This window comes from Stenella coeruleoalba (genome assembly GCF_951394435.1).
Source record: "Stenella coeruleoalba genome assembly, chromosome: 12".
Classification (NCBI taxonomy): Eukaryota; Metazoa; Chordata; class Mammalia; order Artiodactyla; family Delphinidae; genus Stenella; species Stenella coeruleoalba.
In genome coordinates this window covers 85,269,954-85,293,424 of record NC_137158.1, presented here as the reverse complement: position 1 = coordinate 85,293,424, position 23,471 = coordinate 85,269,954, and the positions used below count along the sequence as shown (strand labels likewise).

The 23,471-nt window shown below is 36.9% G+C and overlaps 1 protein-coding gene across 6 annotated transcripts in view; it reads right to left on the bottom strand.

Annotated features, from left to right (window-relative positions):
- The window catches only part of QKI (QKI, KH domain containing RNA binding), a gene marked incomplete at its 3' end in the record, with an annotated part of 143,943 nt that extends 120,681 nt beyond the window's left edge, over positions 1 to 23,262 (bottom strand). For all 6 annotated transcript variants that reach the window (XR_013830744.1, XM_079939178.1, XM_079939179.1 and 3 more), the window contains exon 1: positions 22,973 to 23,262. Coding sequence is in view for 5 of the 6 variants with exons in the window: in XM_079939178.1 (XP_079795304.1) it covers positions 22,973 to 23,114 (142 nt within the window). The remainder of the gene's footprint in view (positions 1 to 22,972) is intronic.
- Positions 23,263 to 23,471: the final 209 nt, after the last annotated feature.

The window sequence follows — 23,471 nt, the reverse complement described above, 5'->3', positions numbered from 1 at the left end:
AAGCAATTTTATTTTTTGCAGTACGCGAGCCTCTCACTGTTGTGGCCTCTCCCGTTGCGGAGCACAGGCTCCGGACGCGCAGGCTCAGCGGCCATGGCTCACGGGCCCAGCCGCGCGGCATGTGGGATCTTCCCGGACAGGGGCACGAACCCGTGTCCCCTGCATCGGCAGGCGGACTCTTAACCACTGCACCACCAGGGAAGCCCTAGACAAAGCAATTTTTAAAGAGTAAACCAGAGCTCTATGGTTTCATTTGGTTCTATAGTGGGAAAAGACCAAGCTAGGGAAAAATTGGATTCTAGATACATAAACCCTCACTTTAATTATGATGAAGAAAAGGAGAATAAAAATGGAAAAACATAGACATATATTTATCACTCTTATGATACATAATTATGTTGATAGATCCGATACATGGGGAAAAAAAGCTTAAAATATATTCTTCTGTCCCACTCAAGGATTTTTTTTCCAGACCTTAGTTTTCTGACTTCTAATCCTGTCTATTTTTAGTAATGTCTGTGATTATCCAGGCAAGTGGTTCTGTTTTTCTTGCTCAAGGTATTTCTTCATTTACTCAAAAACTTCTCAAATATTTTAGAGCAGCCATGCTAAGGTTTGAAGACATTCAGGTTACCATTCAAACTGGGTATTTGTTCCTTGAAAACGGTTATGTATTTTTCCCAGTGGAAAGTTCGTAACAAACAGAATTTCTAAGAACAAAGTTCTGTCTTCACCAAAGCCTGCCTTGATAAAGACAAGTAGAAAATTACTGATTTAAACACCAAAATCTAAAAAACAACCTTATTTCAAACAACACTGTACTAACCTTATCACACTGAAAAATGAGTGAAATCCAGTCATTAGAGGCCCTCCCTAATAGTAGTTTGAAACCAAACCCCTAGGAAGACTAAGTATAGCAAGATCTGCCAGCTTTAGTCAGATAATTTCATAGGCAAGAAAAGGATAAGATGTACATTAGAACCCCTCAGTATACTTTTTTTAAAGCAGCTAAGTGGAAAAGGCCATAAAAGTGTTCAACGCCAGGCCAATTCATAGGTGGCTGGGGGCATTAGCAGGAACCTTCAGAAAGACATCAGAGTATCAAGACTTAAGAAAAAGTGAACCCACTTTCAGAAGGTCAATATTAAATGGAACAAGTTTTGAATTAAACTTAATATACTTCCTACATTCTGAACATGCTGTGCTATCTTTTCTCTTATGAAAAGAATGACCCTTCCAAGTCAAGCAAGCTATTTACACAGTCAACACACCACCACCTTCCTTAGAGTGGTGGTTACAGTAGCTAATTTAATGTACTGTGCATATAACGGAAGACAACTTTAAAGAAAAACTTTGCCTCTCCAGGTCTTTGTCCAGAACTAACATAAACTATCAGTTCACAAGTTAGGTACAATTTTACTTTTTAAGAAATTTACAGGTGACTGAAAACCTGTAAATAATAATCTGTGATAAAGAATAAACTGTTGAAAGTGCAGCCTTTGGAAAAAAACCCATTATAGTGTCTCAGTCAGCCTCCATTTCTTCATCTATAAAATGGAGTTATTTCCAGCTCACGGGATTGATAGAAAGATTAAACAAGATAATGGAGAGAGCGAGTGTGCGCCTGATACATTAGTTATGTCCATATCATCATCACTAACGATGACTGTGATGTAAAGTTATATACTCTGTAAAATTATGTATACTGACAGGTGGGTCTGAAAGATAATATTTGCTGATCGGATGAATATCTCTTACATAAAATCTATAATCAGTCTTTTTGCAGAATCTATAGACATAAAAGATACTCAGAAAAGGCACCTACCAAATACTGTTTGCAATTGACTCCTTACAAATCCACTATAAATGACAGAAGGAGGCAGAAAGTAATAAAGATACAGCTTAATTTTTCCAACTCATTTTTACTAAGCTCTTCCTCAAATATTCAAACATATAATCCAGAAAACCTTACAAACTACTCAAATAGAAACCCCTCAGTACACTCAGCTTATTAAAAATGACTCTTAAATACTTGGAGCAAATGTTCTCTGGCACCTTTCCCACAACACCTTCTTTAAAGTGTCTGCTCCAGGATCTGACCTGTTTTGGTTTAACCACTTTTCAGGAGTTTTAAGATTATTTTAACCTCAAATGAGTCATTTGGGGGAAGGAAAGTTGAGAAGACATTCTGGCTTGTAATATATCTTTACGTAACTACAACTTAATACCTTAAAATAGTTATCTAAACAAAAACAAACAAAAGGATCACATCTTACACTGTCACCTTGAAACTGCAATATTACTGTGAACACTCCCCTTACTTCACTCCACTGACAATCCTGTAATTTTGAGCTAATTCAGTGATGTGACTTTTCAAACACGTAATTCTAAAACCCTTTCAGAACTCAGAATCTTAGGTGCATCAGGTGTTTCGGACTCCGACATAAACAATCTTGAACTAAATCGTGGCCACCTTTATCACAATAATAAATTTGGATGTGAATGGAAGCATATCACTAAAACAAACAAAAAAAACCTTTTTAAAAAGTAAACCACCACCAATATCTATGGAAACTGAATTCAGTATCAGCCTATAAACAACTAATTATACTCAGCCTACTAAAGAAAAGCAGTACAGTTTTAATGAAGTACTATATGTATACAGATGTGTACACATATATACACATGCATGCAAACACATACACGCACAATACTTACATATCATTAAAGTTATATATAAGTTATATACATTGTATGTGTGCATATACAAATACTAAGCATATCATATAAAATATATTAAATATTGTTGAAATCTATTAACATACATATTATGTATGTATACAATTTATATAGATTCCATATGCCTTATTCTAACTTCATCTTGTATGTTAAGTGCGTGAAATTTTAGTTTTTTCTGAAACTGAAAATAAAGCTTTCAACGTACTAATTTACTGGACCAGGAGCCTCAGTTAAAATGATTATACTTCACTTCCCTCACAAAGGTCGAGCATAAAGAATATTATCTTTAGGGTCTATCTCTGAATTCTAAACTTGCCACAGCTTACTTAAGCCAAATAAACCAAATGACCAAGCACGTATCACTGACAAAAGAATAAAGAAGTTGATTTACTTTAAACTCTGCAAATTTCAGAGATGGCTAAACGTTCTAATTTATCTCCAACATTACATAGAAGCTTACTTCTCATATGGATGTTATTACAATCTGGCACTTAAAAGTAATTTAAATGAAACCACTTTCAATGGCAAAGATACAATTGCTGGTACTTGTTTTAATAAGAAAAACTAATACTCCTATTTCTTAATTTCTTACCTTCACTCTCACGTGCACAACCTCAATAAACTGTTTCCTAAAAACAGAGAATTAATTTGTAAGCCTTTTTTCTTCCTTCTATTCTTGCTTTCTCAACCATCAAATTTAAATTCCCATATTTTAAAACTAAACACTTCTATAATCCTATACTTAAAGAGAACACACACTTGTCACAGCTCTACTCTAAAAATGTACCATACTGCCCAGAAAATAAAATCTATCAGATCAGGGTTGTATATCCAAACAAAATCTGATAACCTCCTAGAAGAAATCCTTATTTCCCTTTGGAACCCAGTAGTTTCAGTAAGTATACTAAGAAATATTTTTATCTCCTTCATTGGTCTTTTTACATTCTAAACATTTACCATCCTCCGAAAGGCCTCACTTTCCAATAGTCACAAATAATTCTCTAAACTTGGACACATATCTGTTAACAAATACGTATATCATGGGGGGAAAGTACACCTCAAAATACATGCAGCAATATAACCAAGATTCAGGGTTAAACACCCTAAATGCCGCATGTTGGATCAAGGGTTAAGTTATTCATAAACAACAACAAGCATTAGTTACTTAGAGTAAAAAGTGACAAAGTCCAGATTTCCCATAATAGAAATTCTACTATTCTGTTTAAATTTTATAATATAAACTGTTTAAATATAAAACAGCAAAAACTGATAGTTTATATGACAGATATTCTATCAATTCAATGTTGCTTATAAACCCAGATTATTCTGCATCCTTTAAGATTGTAGTCCATCATATAAGTGGCAGAAACATGAATTACACAGCAGATGAACGTTAAGTGTGGTAAATGGATTTCAATTCATTAGGCATACCAATGTGCTGAAATACAAAAAGGCAGCAGTATTTTAGAATTTTAATAAAATACAAAAATGTATGTGTTAAAGGCTTTATGTACAAAGCAGAAGCAATTTTAAACCAACTATCTCTAACTCTTAAATAGAACACTCAGGTGTTATTCATCTGAACTAAACAGACCAAGCAAAATACCCTGTGATCCCCAAGTTCTCCTCAATGTCGAAATGGGTGGGTAAATTTAAAGCTTGTTCTCTCAAGAGTTGCTTTACTGGCAATTTTCTCCCAGTATCAAGGTCTGCAATTTCCATTTGGCTGCCAGTTTGCGATTAAATTCATCACCTTTATTATAAAAATGTGCTTTACTCCATGGCCTGCTGAACAAGAACTATAAGGAAAACATTCTTCACTGCTAACAGCAAAATCATTCTAAGGCAACCACCACATCCACTCAGATATTAGCTTCCTCAACCTGATGCAGTAGCCTATCACTCACAGGAAAAACCTGTAACAATTGTGTAACCCACAGAAATGAAATTAGATTCTATAGAAATGCCATGCTTTAAGTTTTTTTAGGATAAAATGCAACCAATTTCCTAATTTTCACATTCAGTGTTACTGCAAGCAAATCAGTTAACCACAAAAGTCAATATACAGAATATTTCCAAATTCCAATACAGAGACATAATGTTTCAGTGTTGGATAATTAAGTATCCACCTTTGTCCTATCATTCAAAAGTTCACAGTTTGTACTGTACCTTAACTTTTACTATCTGGGCAAACAGCCAATGGTCAAAGATAATTTTAAAAGATATATGTGTTTATATAACACTTCTATCTAACTTTACTGTCTTAGTAAGTCACAATATAAACTTCAAAGGAAAAAAAGTCAGAAAAGAAATAAAAATATTTCCCAAATAATGGCATTAAAGCTAGTCACCATGTCGTATTTAGGACAATACTACTCACTTGTGAGATTTAGATTTTTTTAAAGATTATCTATAAAGTTAACATTTACTTTTACAAACTTGGTCTGCAGACCAAAAATTCAGATATCTCTTATTTTCAAGTAAACTTCACTGTATTCATTTTAGAATTTACAGGGGAAAAAAGAGAACTTAAATTTCACATTAAGATGAATTATCAGATCATACAATGTGAACCTGGAATAAATTTTCATTTTCCTGCTAGCAAATGATGTGATCCCTTCCCATCTTAACCTGTGCATGCCTCTGTCACAGCAATATAAGCACCGTACTGCGTTTTTTATTTCATTTCTATCCACTCCATTGTATGTCTCCTTAAAAACTGGACTATGCCTTATTCATCTTTGTAACTCCATCACCCAGCAAAGTGCTGGATTTTTTTTTTTAATTTTATTGAAAACTAAATTATAGCAGGAGTCAACATCAGTTTTCCTAAAACCACACAGGTCACAATCCATTCAATCTATAGTATTAGTCACAACCAGTATTTTTTAAATGGAATAGAACAGAAAAATACTATATTACATCAGAGGTAATACAGATTATTATTTCATGAAACTTTCATTTCAGCTGTTATATAAGTATATATGTATGTGTACATAACAAAGTATTTCTCTTTTTAGGTAGCATTTAAAAATTTAAGATATATACCTTTCTGGTTCATGTTTATACCATTTTTCTCATTCACTTTTATACTGTCAGCATATATGGGTTGGCCAAAAAGTTCAAACTTTTTGGCCATTTGGCCAACCCAATAAATATTTGTTATTCAATAAATAATGTTAACAATCAAGGAGACTCTTGACTTACAAAATGAAAGACTTCCACTTCTCACATCCCTTACCACATGTAAAATAAACAAAATTGACCTTGAACAAAGAGGTAGATAATCCGGGTATAACTTATGTCGACCCTCCGCATCCACAGTTCCTCTGCAACCATGGATCCAGCCAAACATGGACCTTGTAGTCCATGTTTTATTACTGTTGAAAAATGTCCACGTATGGGACTTCCCTGGTGGCACAGTGGTTAAGAATCCGCCTGCCAATGCAGGGGACACAGGTTCAAGCACTGGGTCTGGGAAGATCCCACATGCCGCAGGAACAACTAAGCCCATGCACCACCAACTACTGAGCCTGAGCTCTAAAGCCCGCGAGCCACAACTACTGAAGAAGCCCTCGTGCCTAGAGCCCATGCCCCGCAACAAGACAAGAAGCCACCACAATGAGAATCCCGCGCACCGAAACCAAGAGCAGCCCCCGCTCGCAGCAACGAAGACCCAACGCAGCCAAAAAATAAATTTATTTTTACATTTTTTTTTTTTGCGGTACGTGGGCCTCTCACTGTTGTGGCCTCTCCCGTTGCGGATCCGGACGCGCAGGCCCAGCGGCCATGGCTCACGGGCCCAGCCGCTCCACGGCATGTGGGATCTTCCCGGACCGGGGCCGGGGCACGAACCTACGTCCCCTGCATCGGCAGGCAGACTCTCAACCACTGCGCCACCAGGGAAGCCCTAAATTTATTTTTAAAAAAAAAGAAAAATGTCCACGTATAAGTGGACCCCTGGAATTCAAACCCGTGTTGTTCAAGGGTCAATTGTACATTTTCCTATAACCTAAAAACAAACCTAGGATTTTTCTAACTCAGATCTTACTCTCACCTTCCCTCATTACCGTCCTTCTCTAACTGATCCATTTATCCATCCCTCTACTCTCTTCCCCTTTTCATATTTTCTTTTATTCAAGACTTAAAAAAGAACATAGTGTTTTTTAAAGACACCTCTCCTAAATTAATCATCCTTCAAATTTTAGATAAGTCTACTCTATCTGGCCTATGAAACTAAAACCTGTACAAAACATAAACATGTCTAAATATTAGTCTAGCAACAACAGAGAATCTGAACTGAGTGTTCAAAAGATACCAAGTGGCTTTCTCACTTTCCCTTATCTTCATCTTGGACTTTTATCACATTGTTCTAGGACACATGACCTAGATATATAAGGAAAGGCTGGTGGGGGGGAGGAGGAGAGGAATAGTTTACTCTAACAAGTGACTTTAAAATATTTGTATAGAACATGGGCAGTCAAAGTTCTTATCCAAATATACACTAAATTGTTCCTAGACCTAGATTCAGCCTGCAGGAAAATGCTAATGGAGACTACCAAGAACCTAGGAGAACCTTCTCTGTCTTTGACCTGAAACATCAGTTTAATGACAATATCACTGTGTGAATTAAATGCTTAATTTTATTCTTATTTAGAGGAAAAGTTAAAATACCCTAGGTAGATATTTCAAGCAATGAAATAAAATTTAAAATAATTAAGACCACTCATATCAGAAGGTAGTCACACTATGCAAATTATCAGTCATGACATAATTCTCCAAAGAGGGGATCAGGCCCAAAGGTACCCTCTGGCCAATAATATAACTTACAGATATACTTCTGTCACAAGAGCCAAATGAGCTACCATTTCTGAAAGCAGCAGTTTCTAATCTGTAAAACTTCATGAAAATGAAACTTCATGTAAATGAACTTCATTTACATACTATTCAATTAAAGGATGGAACTGTGATCTCTAAGATCCATTCCAGCTTTAAAATCTGAATTACAGAGTTTTTCTTTGAACAAGGACAAAATTTTTAATAAAAATCCTTTGGGCCTTCCAGGTGAAATGCTACTCTACCATCCAACCCTTGTACTCCCCCCCTTTTGAAAGGCTGCTGCAAATTATAAACGTCATCAAAATTTCATTTTATGATTAAGACTGCATAACTGCTGTAACAACAAAGAGAGCTAACATCTTATGTGCATAGATTAAAACAGAAGTTCACAGAAAACACTCAACTGGTTACTGATTTACAGACCTCACAAAACTACATCACTGCATCTCAATGTTTATTAAACACTCTAACAAAGACAAATATTTTTCTTTTCAAAATTTAACAATTCCTCTTCGCCTTACAATTCATCAGTTCCCAAATTTAAAAATTTTACACTTAAACCAGGCATATATTAGAACATCAACATATTTCTATGTGCTTATCTATTTCAAAGCATGTTTCACTCTAACGTTTAAATTGTGAAGATTCTGTTTTTACTTAGAGAATTATACTTTTTAAAATAGCACATCTACATTTTTATTTAAATAACATACACTAATTGAAATAAAGTTCACTATTGAAACCCTTTGCGTCAATTGCTTAAATATAAAGCCAGAAAGGACACTTTTCTTGCTTCCTTCAAGATGGTATTTGAAATAGTCCCAAACTAAAAGAAATTTAACTATCTTTTCAAAGGGTACTTTGAACTGACTTGAACCAGCATTCTCATTCAAAATTAAGATTCCCAATTATTATTTAAACCTTCCTCTCTCTAGATCCACAGGTCTTTATAATCATCTCTCTAATATGTCCCATAATATACCCTCACACCACTAGTTCCAAGAAGGAAAGAAAAAAAGGAATTCCTTTACCAAGCAATTTCAGAAAATTCTTGACTGCAGGTCCTGGATATTTAACGTATCAACACAAAAGAATACGCAGCACTTCTTTGACTACAGAACGCTTCTGTTCTCAGACCACTTCAAGAAGCCAGTATCACATGGAATGAGTTTCAAAAACACTTCCCTAAAGCCTCCCTCAAACCACAGTTAAATTAGCAGATCTTCAATCTCTCCCCTCCAACCTAAGAGCACAGTCTTTCAAGCCATTAGAGCAAAAGCAAATGGAGAGGATGATGAAAGGCAAGCATAAGACAAAGACCCATACCACACATACAGACCAAGATATGCCAGCAACTCACCTTTAGTACACAGCTTAGACTCACCATTCCAGAAATCACACTCACTAATCCAGATGTACCTCTTCCCCCATGCACCTAAACCCAACACAATCACCAACAGACAATACAGAAAAAAAATAAAACAAAAGGCATCGTAATAAAGGGCTAAGTAAATCCAAATGTACGAGTAAAACAGAACAGAAAGCCAGCCAAAGTAGGTATGTGTAGATTAGAAGAAGTACTGAAGTGGCAAAATACTGGGGGGGGGGGGGTAAATAAGTCACGAAAATCTGAAAATCTGTAGCAAGCATAGCAATCCATCACATTAATATACACTAAACATAAATATGGAGGCAGATAAATGAAAAAATCAACTAAGAGAAAGATATAAAAGGAAAAACCTTAAATGGGTCTCCCATTATCAAAAGGACAGAATCTAAAATCCAGGCATTTAAGCTTTTCTACAGTAGAGAATTACTTTCTTTCTCCTACGAAATGTTCTCACATTCAAGGATAGCGTTCCCTTTGTCTACAGCACTACTCCCTTACCTTTTCACCACTTCAATCTTATCTTTCAAGAGCCAGGTGAAGTTTTTTACCTCTTTTCCTGCAGCATTCCATAATCTCCCTACCCTAAAGTGACCTCTTTAGCAAGTCTTTAGTCCCCTCTAGTTTATATTACTTTTATTTCATGCTATCTACCCTACTCAGACAACTTGAAGGTATGGAATGAATCTGAAGCCCTGTTGTATTCCTCCTAACATCCCACACATAGTATGCATTCAAATATTTGCAAATAGAATAAAAAATTTCAAATAAATATGTTGTCATTAAAAGCTAATATGTGAAATATGCAACTCTGACATTACTCAAAAATTGCATGTCACATAAGAGCAATCACTTTACTGGAATGCAGCATCAAATGCTGATTTCCAATTACCACATTACAGAAATAGGTATTCACAGGGCCCAGTTACAACACTCAGTAACTTAAGGCTTTTTAAACAGTAAGTAATAAACTTCTGAAACCACTGATATTATCACCACACAACTTCCTGAAAGCAAAATGATATGTCCAATAGAGAAGAGTTAATAAATTTAACAGACCTCTATAAGACGGACTATGTTACCATAAAAATTATATTGTTAAAGGATATAAAATGGCAGGGGAAAATGCTCATGATGTAATTTATTTTTAAAAAAACACACTCAGTGATACTACTAAAATAGGATCCCAATGTTGTCACATCCATAAATGGGGGGGGGGGAATAAAAGAATGGAAGGAAATTCACCAAAAATGTTAAGAGTCACTATCACTGATTTATGGGTGATTTTCATTTTTTCATTGATACATTTTAGGTTTTTTCCCATGAGATGAAGATTATTTGTTATGATAAGAATACATGTGTCTAATTCCTTATAACAATACATTTTTAATGATTACTAGGAGGAAGATATTTAAGATTCTCATAAACTCTCAAATGACTATAAGAAACTGTCTGAAAAATGTATGCACAAAATCTTCCCCTGAAAAATAAAAATTCACATTAAGATTCAAAGACAGTATGCTATGATAACTCTCTGCCCTCACACCACCACGTTTCCCAGGATTCAGAGACCACAAACCACCCTGTTGTGAAAGGTAAATTTAGAATGTTTGCATCTTCAGGGAATCCCCGGCCGCCCAGTGGTTAGGACCAGGCGCTTTCACTGCCGGGTTCGATCCCTGGTCAGGGAACTAAGATCCTGCAAGCCATGTAGCGTGGCCAAAAAAAAAAAAAGTCTGCATCTTCAATTCTCTACATTTCAAGAATAACAAAATGGAGAGAAAGAACAGACTGGGGAAAATGCAAGTTATTAACAGTTCTACAAAGGTACCACAGTAGATCTCTTCTTCCCTGGTCCTCTACATATAAACAAAGATAATTATCTATTCTTCTCTCATGTCTGACTTCAACTTCAAGTGATGGAAGGAAAAATGGTATTTTACGATTGACTTGGCAATTTAAAAATACCTCAGTATAGCAACTAGAAAAATATAATTTAAATGCATTAATTATTAATGAAACACATACTTCCACAAATCAGAAAGTTCATAAGAAGGAACTTGAATAAGCAATATTTATTTAACAATTGCAAGGCATTTTTAAAGCAAAATTATATAATATTTACCTAACCAAAAAAAAAAAAAAAAAAAAAACCTGACAAGGAATGCTATAAACTATAATAAACTGAGATAAGATTACCTTTTTACTGCTGATAATTTTTTATTACTATAGTAAAACTATAATCTCCAAAAGAACTTTATCATGCAATGGTAAACTATGGCACACTTTTTTTTTCTTACTTAGATTAATAAACAGGAATCAATTACCTGGTTAAAGATTTTAGAATTGCAAAGATAGTATACAAACAGAATACCTTTAAACAGACTTAGTCCCCTTCCAAAACAAACAAAAACTCTTCAAACAACGAAGCTGTAAAGGTAAAAACTGTATTTCAGAAAATTGCTGTAATCAATCCAATGTCCTACACCAGTCATATTTTATATATTTTCTATAGCTAACACACGGTCTCTTAAAAAGACAAATTCTTTAAAGAAATACCACAACTGATTTACATACCACCCCAAATATTAAAGTCAATAACCAATATTTGTTACATTCCTCAGCAACTCTTCTCTTACAATTTAAAGGAGAAAAATTTCCTATTCTGGCAAGAGGGTTATTTCTCAACACATTTTAATCACTAAACACTGTCTTTTGTGTACTAGTATCTCCATCTGCTGGAACATAACTTCCTTACTACCAAAAGTTCTTAAGGACAAAAACTTTACAGTAGAGATTTTGCAACTACTTAGAAATAGAATTTTAATACTTAAGTTCTACCTAGGGGTTTTCTCTAACTCACAGGAACTTTAAAGCCTAAAGAGCTATCCTTATTCTTTTACTGATATTATTCAGAAGAATTTACTAAATTAAAACACTTTGCCTGCTATGTTCTCTTCTCTTCCTGCCCTTCAGGCTTAAGATACAAATCACTAGCCTGAACAGCACAACCTTCTCCTTTTAAGTTAACTATCTCTCTGGATCTTACCTCCATAAATATACATACTCACTAACCCCTGATTATAAAATATATTCTCCTCTAATTTCTGCTAGACATGGGGTAAAAGCTAATAGAAACAGTCAGTATAACAACAAAAGAACTTAGCTAATAAATGACATCATCAAAAGGTCAAAAACAAGATTTGGTAGGAGAAAGAAAAACCCTATAGATAGAATAAAGCCAAAGAAAGAAGGAAGAAAATCACAATCAGAAGAACAAGAGGTTACTGGTTCTACCTATCATCTGTAACGTGTCTAAAATGTATAAAAAACATTTAAACATGTTCAGTAGTTTTACTATTATTAGTAATATTATTTTGAAAGTATGTTCTCTACATTGTAGGATAAAGTGAATAAGTAATTCTGTCATTGTCAGAAACCATGATATTTTGGTGTTGGCAGAAAAAGAAAGATATCATTATAAAAGGAAATATAATGTTAAAATAGAATTGAAAATACAAACATGAATTCATTAATTTAAAAACGATACTGTCTAGCTCAGAAAATGGCCAATGGCCTGGAAGTAACCTCACCCTGACAGCAATCAACATGTTTAATGCCTAAATTCACATCTCTAATACCATTTCCATTAAAAAGGACCTTGGAGAAAGGGTTAATTCTAGCTGTGGGGCAGGTGAGCTTGGGGCATCAAACTGTCCCAAAAAGCAAGGAAGATTTCAAAAGACACAAGAGCCAGTTAGATTATCACAGGCCAAAATTGTGAAAACCTGAATATCAAAAAGAATATTAATTGCAGTGAGTCTATGAAGATCCATGAGCCCATAATGATTACCATGAAACACAGAAAAAATTCATTAGTCACCATTTGAGCCAGCTAGGAAACCAACACTTTACTTTGACAACCAACCAATAATTAATAAGAATAATCACCGATCTGACTTTTCCATTAGGAACTTATTTTATAATAGTCATATTCCCTGCTGATGAAAGAAAGCTTTACCTTTTAAAGAACACCTAACTTTACAGTGGAAGGATCAGTCTATCTCCACTCTAACCCAGATTATCAATTTTAGGTTCACTAACAGTAGAACCAGAACTGTGCCCCCAGAGCAATGCAACATTAAATACACAGTATCCCCTATGACATTATACTGGAACCTGTCCAATTCTTTAGATCTAACTGCCAAAGTAATAGATACAGATGACATAAAGGAACAAGCCCAGTGACAAGAAAGTTACATTAATGTCATAAAAAAAAAAAAAGGGATGGTTCTAGATTTAAAAGACTTCAAGTCCTAACAACCAGATTCAATGAATGGTCCTGAGTCAGATTCTGATTTGCACAAGCCAGTTCGGTCACAAAGAATATCTGGGGGACAACTACAGAGATCTGAATGTGGACTGGTTATTATATTAGTTGTAGGATTAATCCATTTTGTTCAGTGTGAAGTCACTATGTAGAATACTGCTAGTTTTTAAAGAGATACCTAGGGCCTTATGGGTAAAGAAAAAATAATTTGTATGCATGTTTATTTTTAGATAAACACCATTTTTTTTTAAAACTCTAGAGTTTAAATCTAAAATGCAGAAAGATCAAAATATATTTTTGTTAAATATTTCGAGAAAATATAACAATTTCTTAAAACTCCCTAATCTCTTAACTCTCCACATTATATCCAAATTCTACTTCCTTAAATCCATATATTCTATACACTCTTTTTAGTTTACCCCCAAAGATTTCATTATGGCAACCTGATATAACCCAAGCCATCGATGATTCCTTACCAAACAAGCTGAACTATTCACCCTGGCATTCAAGGTCCATCACAATATAGCCCTGAATTAGTCTTCTGGCTCTGCTCTTCTAATTCTCACTAGTTCTCTATATGCATTTGCCATTCCAAGTAACTTCATCTAAACACACTTTGTGAAAGTCTTTCAATCTCCCATCACTACTGTTCTGACACCACTGCACTTTTCTCTTCTGCTGGAACATCCTTCACCCCCTCATTCACCTCATTAAATACCGATTAATAATACCATTCACCTATGAATACCAACCCAGGTTCCACTTCTCAAAACAACCTTACTAGACACTTCAGCTCAACGTGACTTCTTCTGAACTTTCAGAATGTTACTAGTGAATGATTCTCCTGCACACAAAAATTAGGTGATGCACATGTGGATAAATTACCTTTCTCCGTTTCTCTCTTCTTCTCTCATACTCTACAAACTGCTTTGCTTATCTGCTTGTCCATCCTATCAAAAACAACCTTAAAATGTTGACAGAAGTTAGATGATGCAGCCTTAGAGTCTACGAAGCTCTTTTGCATATAATATTCTCCAGCCTCTGAGTATTTTGATTTAAAGTTTGGCAGGGCAGTTGATAACTCAATTTACAGATGAAGAAGCTGAGGTTCAGAAAGGTTACCTATATGTCCAAGACCACTAATCAGTTAACTGCAAGTCATGATTAAATCCCATGCCTATTTGTCAATGAACTGTTACTACTTTGCAACACAGTCTCATTAGCATATGGACAGAAACTGGAATTAATTTTCATCTTTATGCTGGCTCACTTGTGTACACATGCACACACACAGAGTCAACACTTGAATACGTCATAACAATGGAAGCATCACTGCAACAGTGGTGACAGCAGCAACACTAATAAAGAATTAGGGGCAGTTAATTTCAGAGTAATTTATATTTGGCCTTGGTTTGAAATTTTTTATTTCTTCTAATCAATTCTATCAGAATGATACAATTACTGTAACCCAGCAAACAAGTTAACTGTGGTTTATACTTAATTCTTTTGCACATACTTGAAAGAAACAGTGGATGCTCCAGATGTGGGCATCGGGAATGGGATGTAGGAGTTACCCAGTGCAGCACTATTTCCATTCAATTCATCATCATCCACCTCTTGGCTGGCTTTATTTAGTTGCCTACCTATGCTTTTAACCACCCTATGCTAATCTAAAACTGATACAAGTGTATACATTCCTGACTCCAATCACCTAGCAATATTAAACCTCTAAATAAAACCTTCCAGTCAGAAATGATTTTTCCTCTTGAGTAGTTATTAAAAATAGTAATAAAAAGAACACCAACAATACTAAATATTCACTAGATTTATTTGTACCATGTTATTTTAAGAGCTAAAGCTCTATCTTTTGGTTACTAAGAAGTTTAAGTGAATGAGTTGAAAGTCTCTTAAAACGCCTTTACTTTCTTATTTTTAGCCCTTTAACTATCATAAAGATTTACCAGTAAAAAATGTGTGTGTATATATATATTTATATTAGCTCCAAAAATTTGACCAGCATTTTGTTCAACTCCAACATATCACAGAATTAGCAAAACCCCCATTTGCTTTTTTTTCCCCTTCATGTTCACAACCTGAGGCAACAGCAGCAGTTTTCTAGTACTTGGCTGCGTTTTTCTTCTCTAGTACCGCTCAGGGAGTGGCACATTTACCAAACAGATCACCTTGCTTTGTGATCTGGACAAGTCACAACCTCTCCATACCTCGGTCTCTGCACCTATGAAATGAAGACCTCATCCCCCAAACTCTCAGGTCCCTGGGTAGCTCTGAAAGTCCATGAACTTCTGGTATTACTTTAATATGCCTTATACTCAACTGCATCTAAGAAGAAATGTTTTGTATTTCTTCTAGTTCTTTTCACATACACACCTCTTCAAACACTCTCTGTAAAAGAATTTTGAGACCCTGTAAAATAGTATGACACTGAAGTAACGAAAACAAGGTTCCAAATAAAATCTGCCTAAAAGTTTGCTTTTTACCAGTGCTTTCCTTTCTCTTTAATGTAATAAATATATGTATGTTATACATTTTTAATTTCTCCTATATATTTTAAACTATTAAATGAGCTTAAAAGCCACGGGTTCCTCCAATAATCTGCAACTGACCAGGTGATCATGCCCAATCTTTACAACTCATCCTTCACAAAAGCCAAAAGCCAGGGGTTTATTTAAGACCCACTCCATTTTCCACTGTTGATATATAATCATTTCAATCCTGAGGCCAGGCAGATGTTACTTTGAAAACCTTCCTTGCTCTGAACTTCACCATCCCTAGCACCCAACCCCCAAGGATTTCAAGGCCAGCTCACATTCACTGCATGGCTCCCTTTATACACATGCATGCTTGCACACATGTGATCACACACACTCTTTCCTTATTACCATGGCCATACAGCATAGGACCACTTCATGGGTTTAATGGCATTTTGATGTTTTTCTGAGACTTCAACACCCTTGAAAAGCATCCAAATTGACAAATTCTGTTTTACAGGTAATGTGATAGAAATGTTACAGTAAACTGATTCACCAGTCTCAATATTTAGTTTAATAAAATATGTAGGTTAGAATCAATACATAAAGCAACATTATGAACATAAACACAATTTTGTTTATTTTATTAGACTTGATAGGATTGCTGGGTTTTCAAACTAAGAGTTTCTGCTTTAGAAAACTGAGGAAATGTTGAATACATTAAATACAGTCACTGCCTCGTTAATTACAAGAATTCTGGATAAATCACTTAACTTCGACAAGCTATATTATTTGTTAAAAACTCTTGACAGATTTATTTTAAAACACTGTTAAGGCTGTTAAGGCTAAAACAGAAAAGTAAACTTTTAAGAGGGTTAAATTTCAGTTAACTGAAAATGTCAATTTCTCAGTCTTCTAAGTAACCGCACAGTTTCAAATTAGCTTTAAGAAACACCTGTGTTTAAAAATTGCTATTTGTGTTAAATTACTGTAACAGCCACCTATGTTTATACTCAGCTTTCCTCTAAATGAAAACAATTCAAACAGTCCTTATTTATCCTGAGCACATCAAAGCAGCACTTAAGGGACAAGGAATCTTTCATATTTATTGTGCTTTTTGCAGAGTACAAGAACTACGTATCCATTGAATGTTGACTTTTATAGGTAATTGACTAGGGGAAGGTTCACCTATATAATTCCATAAATGCCAAAACTTTCAAGAGCTGAGACGAGCACTGATATACTTATGGACTGATATACTTTGTATAAGGACTGGCTAGAAACTACTGCGTAAGTAAAGCAATTTTATCTTTCTAATTCTCAGTCATATCGATGGTAGTCAAGTAAAATTAAGATTAGGCTCCTTGAGGGCAAGTACTGCAAAAAATATTGTAAGATTTCTAAAAAATACCACCTTTAAGAAAAAAATACACGTACCTTTTTTCTAATTGCCAAAACTATCTGCTTAATCCCACGTTTTAGAGAAATTAGAAATGAGAAAAGGATTTAAAGTGTGAACCTATTTATTAATTCAACAAACATCTGAGATCATACATGTGCCAGGCTATAAGGTGGCCACCTTCAATGAACTAATTCTAACAGGGAAGACAGACACAAAAAGAGATAATAATATTACAATGTTAAGTATGATGGTAACTACATAAAGAGTAGTACCTAACACAGGCCGGGGCTATATTTATAGTCAAATTTCGTAACACAACCACACTAACAAAACAAACTGTACTCACTATGAAAAGTTTAATGCTATTTTTGCTTTCTGTTAAATGAAAATAAAGCTGTAAAAATCTTACTTGGACATCAAACAATCTAGCTATTTTGAGTCCTAAAACTGAAATGCTAATTCAAATAAAAGGGATATAAGCATTTCCTAAAAGTTCTCATTAAGAAAAAAATACATTATTGCACTTAAAATTCACACTGAACTGTCTTAATGTCAAAAAAGGAGGGGCTGGAGAAAATGACTAAGTCCTGTCAATCATGTAAATAAAAAATTGGTACCTAATTCTAATTATGACTTCTTGGCATGGGCCCATGCACTATCCCCTTCCCTTGACCCTAAAATAGATCCTTGCATATCTTCACAACAGCTGACATATAAGTAACAGAAAATCGCTCAGTAGGCTCCTTAATCAAAAAATAAATCCTAACAATGGCATAGCACTTCCAACATCTCCAACTGAATAAAGCAAGTCTTACTTATAACTGCACCACTATAAATCAAACAGTGTATTAACAGCACTGAATTCTCAAGTAAATTTAAACGTAGTTCCAGTCAGATTATAAAAAGCTGCCCTTATAATCACACTGGTGTAATTCTCTTAATACCAAAAGAGTCAAAAAACAAATTAAAAACCTTACACTGGCCTCAAAAAACGAGCATCTGAATCATGCTCAGGAAAGGCAAGGAGGGATCCACTTCATGTATTTTGTTGCAGGAATCTATTTCTCTTAAGAAGTAAACCAAAAGCCATTTGTTCTTATGGAAAACTGATGCACTTCAATCAGCTTCAGGACTGTGACTACTAGGGGGATAATCACAGAAATAAGATACGTACAAAGCACTGAAAAGGCAAAATTAACTTGTTTTCACTTGATTTTCTCAAAGCCATTTAAGAAAAGGTGCTCATACCAAGCACAGTAGCAAATGTGATTAGCAGAGACCTATTTCCATTAAATCAATTACGTTATATCCTTGGTAGTACAGATTTACTACAAAGCATGTAAACTAGATAATGTTAAGAAAGAGAAGTCACCTACATCATAGTATGTACATGCGTTTTGAATACACAGCCGGCCCACAGGAGTAGAGTTTCGAAAATTCAGAATAAATGTTGAATAAATGACCCGTGATACAAATTCTCATTTCCATTATTACCTTACTATAGCTGCTGACACCTCCTGGGTGAGGAGCAAAAAGGAAAATGTAAAGAACTGATTACAAATACTGGCTTCCTTCTTATCACTAATAAGTCAAAGGACTGTGTATACAAAAACACAACCTTTTGCTCCTAAACAACAGATTAATTACTTCAACTTAAATAAAATCTGTTTGTCACAGATATTGGTTACTGTCAACAAGGCTTCTTGGGGGGGGGGGGGGGGGGGGGGGACCCAAACCTATAGTAAACTTATACAGCAAAATTCCTCTCAATACCAAGAAATAACCATATAATTTTTAGACTGATCAACATTTCTAAAGAAAAAAAAGAAAAGAAAGAAAATTGAAGTGCAGGAAAACTGAGAATGATACATTCAATAATGAATGCATAACAAATGGAAATTAACATGGAAAAATGTTCACTAGCAAAGCAAATTTTAATTTAAAATACTTTTTGCCCTCATTTTCAAGGGAGAGGGAACAGGGAGAGAAAATAAATTGAGGTCAAAAAGAAAACTTACATCCTCCCTCACTCCAAAAAAGACCATGAAAAGGTGAATTTTTCAAATCAGTAATGCAGACTCTAATCTAACACGTTTGCTCACTTTTTCTGAGCCACACACTGATTTTTCAGTTATTCACAATAAAAAGATTTAGGCTAGCCTTCCTCATAAACCACACTATATATTCGTTAATTTTCGTATCTAAGACTGAAAAATCAGAATCTAATTTTAATATCCCTAGATCTCCATTTCCCCCTATTTGGGATTTTTAAGTCAAACTGATTTTATTTTTACTTTTACACCATCTCAATTCTAAACTGCAATACTTTATTTAAACAATTTGCATTCAAATACTGTTCCTGTGTTCCTGCTTAAGTTTCATTTTCACGACAAAGAAAGGTTTCCAAAAAAAAAAAACCCTAATAATAGCTATTCTTTCCCATGGATGGATGGTCCCAGGGTTCAGTGGAAAACTCCTCTTTAAAGGCAGAGCAGTTTAACACTTTTAAACCTTGGTTTTATCTGTAATCGTCTCTATTGTCAACGAAGGATTAAGTATCGGAATTATAAACTGAATTTATGTCATTCATATGACTGGCCCAACCTAGAATGCATTCACAACCTAAAAAATCAACCAGGTTGACGCTACTTGGGAGAAAAGCTGACAACCCCTCCCCCACCCCGCAAAAAAACAGAAAACAAAGAAAGATTGTTCACAGTCCATAGTTAAAATATAGGCTAAAGGTTAACTTGGCATAAAATTAAAATGTTCAGTCTAAAGCATTCAAGTTTTAATCAACCAAAAAAATCCAGAGCACAGAAATCCCAAATGGGTAACCAGCCAAATAAAAACTCTCAAACTGACAAGGAAATTTTTCAAAAGCTTACTTTTGAAAAATATTTCAAAATCGCTACTCATTCAAAACTTCTAATTATCAGAAGACGCATCTACTGTATCCAAGTACAGTATCTTAACTCGATTAAACTAATCACTAAAGTAAAATTTACAGTTTTAACTAAATTTAAAAACAATTTTTCAGCCAATCATATGGACAAAGGAAATTAGAATTCCTAACCACAAACAGAAGTCATGATTAATTTATTTGGGACAATGACAGGCCACAAAGAGGTAAAGCACAACTTGCCAAATTTCAGAATTAAGTCACCCAGCATGGATAAAACGTGATGCACTTCAGAAACCAATATTTTTCTTAAGTCAAAATACGTTTATAATAAGGCTAACAATTACAGGAAGCAGCTTATTCCACACTAAGGAATAATCCCTTTTCCTGTGTGTTTGTACTGGTCTGATAAAAAACAATCAAACTTCCTAGTCATTATGCTGCCCCTTTTTAAACATCCTAGCTATTATACAGAAGCAATCTTTACGCTGGGGAGTTGAAAAGGCTAAAACGCAAGACAGAACTGAGACAAGAGATGGAGTAAACCATAATGAAAGGGAAAAAAATAGATGTTATTTAGAATATATCATCCTCAACCAGTGGTCTCCAACATTTAAAACTCAAATGGTTGCTATTTCCAGGCGAAGAGAAACGAACAAACCTTTGTTAGAAATAATGACATAACTGGAATTCTAAATTCAGAAGATTAAAAATTACCAAATCAAAGGTTAGAAACTTTTTAACAGAACCAACTCCAAATTATCATTGAGAGATTTCAGACCAACATAAAAGTACAAATGAGAACCCTTTCAGAACTAATCAGAGAAACTCAAATTATTTACTTCAAATAGTGCAAATGAGAAAATATTTCCAAACTTTTTAATAATCTCCTACGCTGTTTGAATTCAACATTTTAATTCAAAGAATGCAATTTAACTTTAACCCTAATATTGTCAAAACCTGTTTTCATTTTAATGGTTATAAAGGATTCCTTCTGTACAACTGTGCTTAAAGAAAAAACAAAAATTTTTGCTCATACTACCAAAACTTTAACTGCACCAAAATATGCCAAGAAGAAAATATAGCGTATTACTTCTGCAATGTAATAAAATTGTTCCAATAATTTGAAAGGAAGTGTTTTCAAAGTTTTCAAATACGTATATGGACACAAAACGACAAATGAAATGACCTATGATTTAAGTTTCAACTAAATTTAATATAGGTCAGGTAATTGAGTATGTTACATATTTTGCTCCAAACATTTCTCATGTTTAAAAAAATAACTGGCGCCCCTTAGCGCCCACATTTGGAAATACTCAATTTAAGAGTTCCAGCAATTTTTTTTTTTTTTTTGACATTCCAGAAAGTTTTCTGCCTCCACAATCTTTCAAATGCCAACACAAATAGGAAAAGCAGAACCCCTTAAAGGGACAGCTCAGATTTTCTCCGGAACAATTTCGTGTTAGCAGATTTGCTGTTTCAACTACGGAAAAAGTCCATTTCAATATGGGCTACTGCTGTATGTTCTAACATATGTAGGCAAAAAAACAAGTACGCAGTGATAGCTAACAGTTTTGTACTTTTAAAGTTGTTTCTATGACTTTCTTGACAACAAAAGCTTCTGGGATTCTTCTTGAACCACCTTTTAACACGGAGACATTTCCGGTCTTTTGTTCTTTCCTGACATTCCAACTCTAACCTGCAGATTCCTTTCCCCCAGCTCTATTGTAAAAACTCTCTCAAAATTCTTACGAAAAAATCTAAAATCCCCTGCTCATCGCTATAAAGGACAGTTTTCCGTTTTCTTTAAGCAGTCCTCCGGTGATGCTTCTAAGCAGAAGAAACTCCTCGCTACTTGATTTTCAAAATAAACATTTTTGTTGGTCATGTTTTTTCCTAGGCGTCCCCAGAAATGCACAGCCACCAGACGCGAATCGTCCCGGTCACTGCTTAAGACCTTGTTAAAGTAATCCCAGAGTTGGCCAAAATTAATCTTCTCGTCATTCTTCGCTCGCCACAGCTCTCCGCCAACAAAGCTTTGCTGCGAACTTCTACTCGTTTTTATCTTGGCCCTTTCAAACGTCTTGGCTTCCCGTCCTAGCAGCCGAGGCGGCGGCGCCCTCGGGAGAAGGCTCTCCGCCGAAGTTCTTTCGGACGCGGGATTACGTTTACATGTGTCCTCGCGGTATTTCGCGTTCACACCCCCACCCCCAAAAGTGAAGTTCAACTCCCGAACACTTCTCGCTTCCCCAAACAAAAGGATAAAAAAGTGCTTTCCGCTGTCATTTTGTCCTCGCCTTCGGCTGCATCAGCAGTACTTTCGGTATGCTCTGAAATTCCTTTAAATTAACCAGCCCCACACTACTCCCCTCGAGTACTCCAAGCTACACAAACTTCAAAAAAAACCACAAGCCACACTGGACTTCCCACTCCGGGAGCCGCCGGCGACCTCTGGGAGGGCCCCCTCAGGGAGCGACCCCGAGGCCGGTGTCCTTCAGGCGCCCCCGGGGCGCGGGGCGGGCGAGGCCGGGCTGCTCCCCGGGAGGCCCGCGCAGCTCGGGGCCGTCGCGGTGCTAGAGGCCGGGCCGGGAGCCGGGGGCCCTGCAGCCTCCCCCAGCGCACCCGCTTGGGCGCCGGCGGTGAGGGGTCCCGGAGCCGGGGCCCCGCGTCCGGGGGGGCGTCCCGCCGGCGGGGCCCGCCCGCCGCACCCCGCGAGCCCAGCTCGGCGCCGCCTCCTCGCGCCCCGCCCGGGCCTCGCCGTCCCCAGGCGCACGGTCCCCACCGGCCACCTTCCCGCCCTCCCCATACTCCGGCGGGCGTCGGGTCCCGGGAAGAGGGGCCGCCGCCCCGGCGCGGGCCGCGAGGGGCCGGCGAGGCGACTCACCTTCGTCCAGCAGCCGCTCGAGGTGGTTGAAGATCCCGCAGAAGTTGGGCAGGCTGCTCATGAGCTTCTTGTCGTTCATCAGCTGCATCAGGTAATCTGGGGTGGGCTTCGGCTTCTCCTTCGTTTCCATTTCCCCGACCATATTCCAGGCTCCTCAGCTCACTCCGCCCGCCGCCGCCGCCGCCGGAGAGGAGGGAGGGGCGGGGAGCCCCGGCAGCCGGCCGCTCCGGACTCGGCGTCCCGCTCCGCTCCGCTCCCGCGCCGGGCGCCGGGGCGGCCGGACCGCGCGCTCACCGCGCTCTCCCCGCGCTCTCCCCGCCCCCGCAGGCACTTTCCGCCCGCGGCCCGACGCGCTCCCGACCCGCCGCCGCTCCTCGGCCGCCGGCTCGGCGCGTCGCTCACGAGGCCGGCGGGCGGGAGGCGGGTCTCCGCGGGCCGAGTGCGGGCGCGGGCCGCTCGGCGCCGGACGAAGAGGAGCCGGGCCGCCGCCTCTCGCTCG